Below are 3,524 nucleotides of genomic sequence, written 5' to 3'. Positions count from 1 at the left end.
TGCACGCATGCACATACACACCCACGCACACACACGCACACACACACACACACTGCTGACGGACATCTCCAAGATCAAACCATTTTGTCGTGCCTCTGCCAGAAGGGCAGAAGGGGGGGGGTGGAGGGGGGGGGGGGGGGGGAGGGGGTCGGCGGCAGCAGCCTGGGGTTAAGGGTCAAAGTTCATGGGTTTGGTCCAGACCTAAGTGCTGTAGAGCCAAGCTCCGTCTTTCTTTCTGTGAGCTCACAGGATGGGGGAGGATTGGGGGGGGTGGGATTGGGGGGGGTGGGCTAGGATGATCGGCGCTCGACTACTTGGCCTTGGTCTTCTCCTCGTAGGTGCCGGCGTTCTTGTAGCTCCCCACGTAGCCGCTGTTGTCCACCAGCTCCTCGCGGCCGCCCTTGCCTTTGCCCTTGCCTGTCTGGTCGAAGCGCTCCTTGTGGGAGCCCGTGTACTTGGTGGTGTCCGTCAGTCTGTCCACGGCCGCTGTCTTTGCCACTTTCTGAGAGGGAAATAGAACAGTCAAAAATGGTCATGATCAGCCCGATACCTTCATGTTGTCCTTTTTTAACTGAGGTTTCTCTTCATCTGCTTCATCTAATACTTGGATTAACTCTAGAACAGCCATGGGTGGAGTCATTTGACCATTGTGAGTACATTTGTTTTTCTTCATATATCTTTGCCCTCGATCAAATTTCAGGACCCTCCTTTCATGACTTTTCCTAGTTATGTGCGTTCTACCACCCAGTATCCTTTACATTTTCAAAATCACATCAGGATAAGCTAGTATAAAGCTATTTTGCAGTTTTTCTGTGTAGGAGGCAGGTGAATTTACAAGGCGAGGCTAACTAGTGGTCAGTGTGTGTAAATAGCAGCTTCCCATTGTAAAGACTATGGTCATTTGACCCCAGAGGCGGCTCTTATAGTAGGTAAAAAAGGCACGGCTGTTCTAGTGTTAACTCCCCACTGCCCTCATGCATCTGGATCTTTAAATGGATGCTCCTATTACAATTTGAATAATAACTGACACAGGAAAAAACAACACCTGCAGTCAGACAAATAAGGAGCGTCAACAGTCAAGTTCTGCGATTGAATGCAGACAACTCGAGTTGACCAATGATTGGTTATGTATATAAACCGCAGATAACAGCTGTAGTATGACCTCATTGTATTTCTGTCTTTATAGTCACCCTGTGGTTTATATACGTCAAAAGAGTTTAATTTGTGGCGAACAGCGGTTTGTGGGAACAATGTGTCGATCAAAAAGCGGGTTAATTGCGACCCACTATGCACTGTGTCTGTGAACATTCGAATGTGAACTGGGCAGATTTATCAAGAGGATAATTGTTCGACTCTGCCTCGCCAGATGACACCAGACTCTTATAATGGTCGATGATGTCACCGAAGTGATTTGGCCCTGGCTGAACCAAGCGTCTGGGCGGTTTGGATAACGGAATAAAGCCGCTCCCCGCAATTATCCGCTCTCTGGTCCGCGTTCCCTCATGTTGTTATACAATCTCGAGTGTTTGATAAGCACTTAACCGACCATCTGTAAGCAACTAGCAAAGAGTGCTCTGACACGGCTTACACGGCGTAAACGTGCCTTCAGTTTGTTTCTGTCTAGTTTATCTATTTCCGAATTCTTGTTTGTTTTGTTTTTGTTAAATAAGTCTATTGTTTATTGCTGTGAATTTACAGTACATCAGTTCACACAACAGTCCCGAGTTGTTGTTGTGTGTGAGACCTTGACTAGTCTTTGTTATGAGTGTGTGTGTGTGTGTGTGTGGGGGGGGGGGGGGGGTTGGAGGGGGGGGGGGCTGTGTAGCTCAGGAGGTAGACCCGGAGTCTAATGATGATCACAATGTCGGTGGTTCGGCGGTTCAATCGCCGGCTGGCCACGCGTTGAGGTGTCCTCAGGCAAGACACTGACTGAACCCCAAAGTGCTCCCAATGAGCGGGCCGGCGCCTTGCATTGGTAGCTTGCAGCCATTGGTGTGTGTGTGTTAATGGGTGAATGAGAGGCCATTGTAAACCACTTTGGAATAAGGTGCAGTCCATCTGTGTGTGTGTTTGTGTGTGTTTGTGTGTGTGTGTGTGTGTGTGTGTGTGTGTGTGTGGAAGCGCTCTATAAGTGCAGTCCATCTTTGTTTTGAGTGTGGTTCTCCTACCGTGACGCCGACGTTAGTGGGCTCCTTGCCCTCGATCAGCTTGTACACCGCCTGCAGAGCTTCCTCCTTGCTTTGACCTTTGAACCTCTTGGGGGCCAACTCCTCCAGAGCCTTCTGGAACTCTTCATAGGTGATGACTCGAGATGTCTTCGCCCTGGAGCGTCAAAGACCACAGGAAAGAAGATGGATGACTTAGTGTTAGTCACAGCGAAGCCCACACACACACACACACACACACACACACACACACACACACACACATGCGAACACGCACACGCACACAGACACAAGACACAGACACACAGACACACGCACACGCACACGCACACACACACACTCACATTTATCTATGGAATACAGTATGACAGGCAAGAGTTTATCAATCCAACTCTATTGATGTTAGTAAGTTAAATAAGTAGTACGTTAAAATAACTTAACTATAACCATACCACTATAAACATAACTAAATTAACAACTACAAAAAAAATATCTATATACTGTATATATGTTTGTGTTTATAAATGTATCCTTAACATTGTCATAACAGAGAGTCCTCTAGATGCCTGTGTGGTGAACTCACTTGACTTTAGTGAAGACTATGTCCACGTCGGTGCCGGTGACGTTCTTGCCGTCGATGATCTTGCAGTCCTTACACAGCTTGGCCCAGTTCTTGCCGTTCATCTCTTTGCCAGTGGCCTTGGTGTCTCCGTGGATGGCGAACTTCTTAAAGGACGACATCAGCTGCTCCAGGTCTGTGCTCTCCGCCATCGTGGGAAAGTGTCTGCAGCAGGACACAACAACAACAACAATGAAGTTACCATGACGACAGAAAATCTACGGGACAGAAATACAGTATGACAACAAGGCACTGACAGTACATTCAGTACACATACTGTAGGGTGGTCAAGTAATTCATCGCTATTAGCAAAAGTATAGTGTGTGACTTTTGAAAATGAGGTACGATAGCTTGTGAATTACTTTATAACTTTACTTCAAAAGTTAAGATGACTGATTAAAAAAATATATATATATATTCGATTTTCTGTAATTTTCTGTAGAATCTAGGAAATCATAGGAAACCACCCAGGATGCAGTAGCACACCACATGTATTCTACAGTATTCTTCAGATTCCACTCCTCTCTCTCTCTCTCTCTCTCTCTCTCTCTCTCTCTCTCTCTCTCTCTCTCTCTCTCTCTCTCTCTCTCTCTCTCTCTCTCTCTCTCTCATATCTATTCCCCTGATCGTGTGTGGGACTGGACTGACGCAAAGTCCCTGAGAGATTTTGTGGATTTTTTTTTTTTTGGGGGGGGGAAGAGAACAGGGAGAGAGGGAGGAGAGGAGAGGAGAAGAGGAGA

At 46.9% G+C, this 3,524-nt stretch overlaps 1 protein-coding gene across 1 annotated transcript; it reads right to left on the bottom strand.

The window, feature by feature from the left end:
- Positions 1–310: 310 nt before the first annotated feature.
- tppp3 (tubulin polymerization-promoting protein family member 3) lies at positions 311–2,936 on the bottom strand (the record flags this gene model as incomplete). Its single annotated transcript, XM_080539216.1, has 3 exons — positions 311–502; positions 2,169–2,322; positions 2,749–2,936. The coding sequence occupies 3 exons, from the start codon at positions 2,934–2,936 to the stop codon at positions 311–313; spliced, it is 534 nt and encodes a 177-aa protein (XP_080395342.1).
- Positions 2,937–3,524: the final 588 nt, after the last annotated feature.

Source organism: Nansenia antarctica, assembly GCF_963989245.1.
Source record: "Nansenia antarctica genome assembly, chromosome: 9".
Lineage (NCBI taxonomy): Eukaryota > Metazoa > Chordata > Actinopteri > Argentiniformes > Microstomatidae > Nansenia > Nansenia antarctica.
Note: the sequence above shows the minus strand (reverse complement) of the source record. Positions and strands in the feature narration are given on the sequence as shown.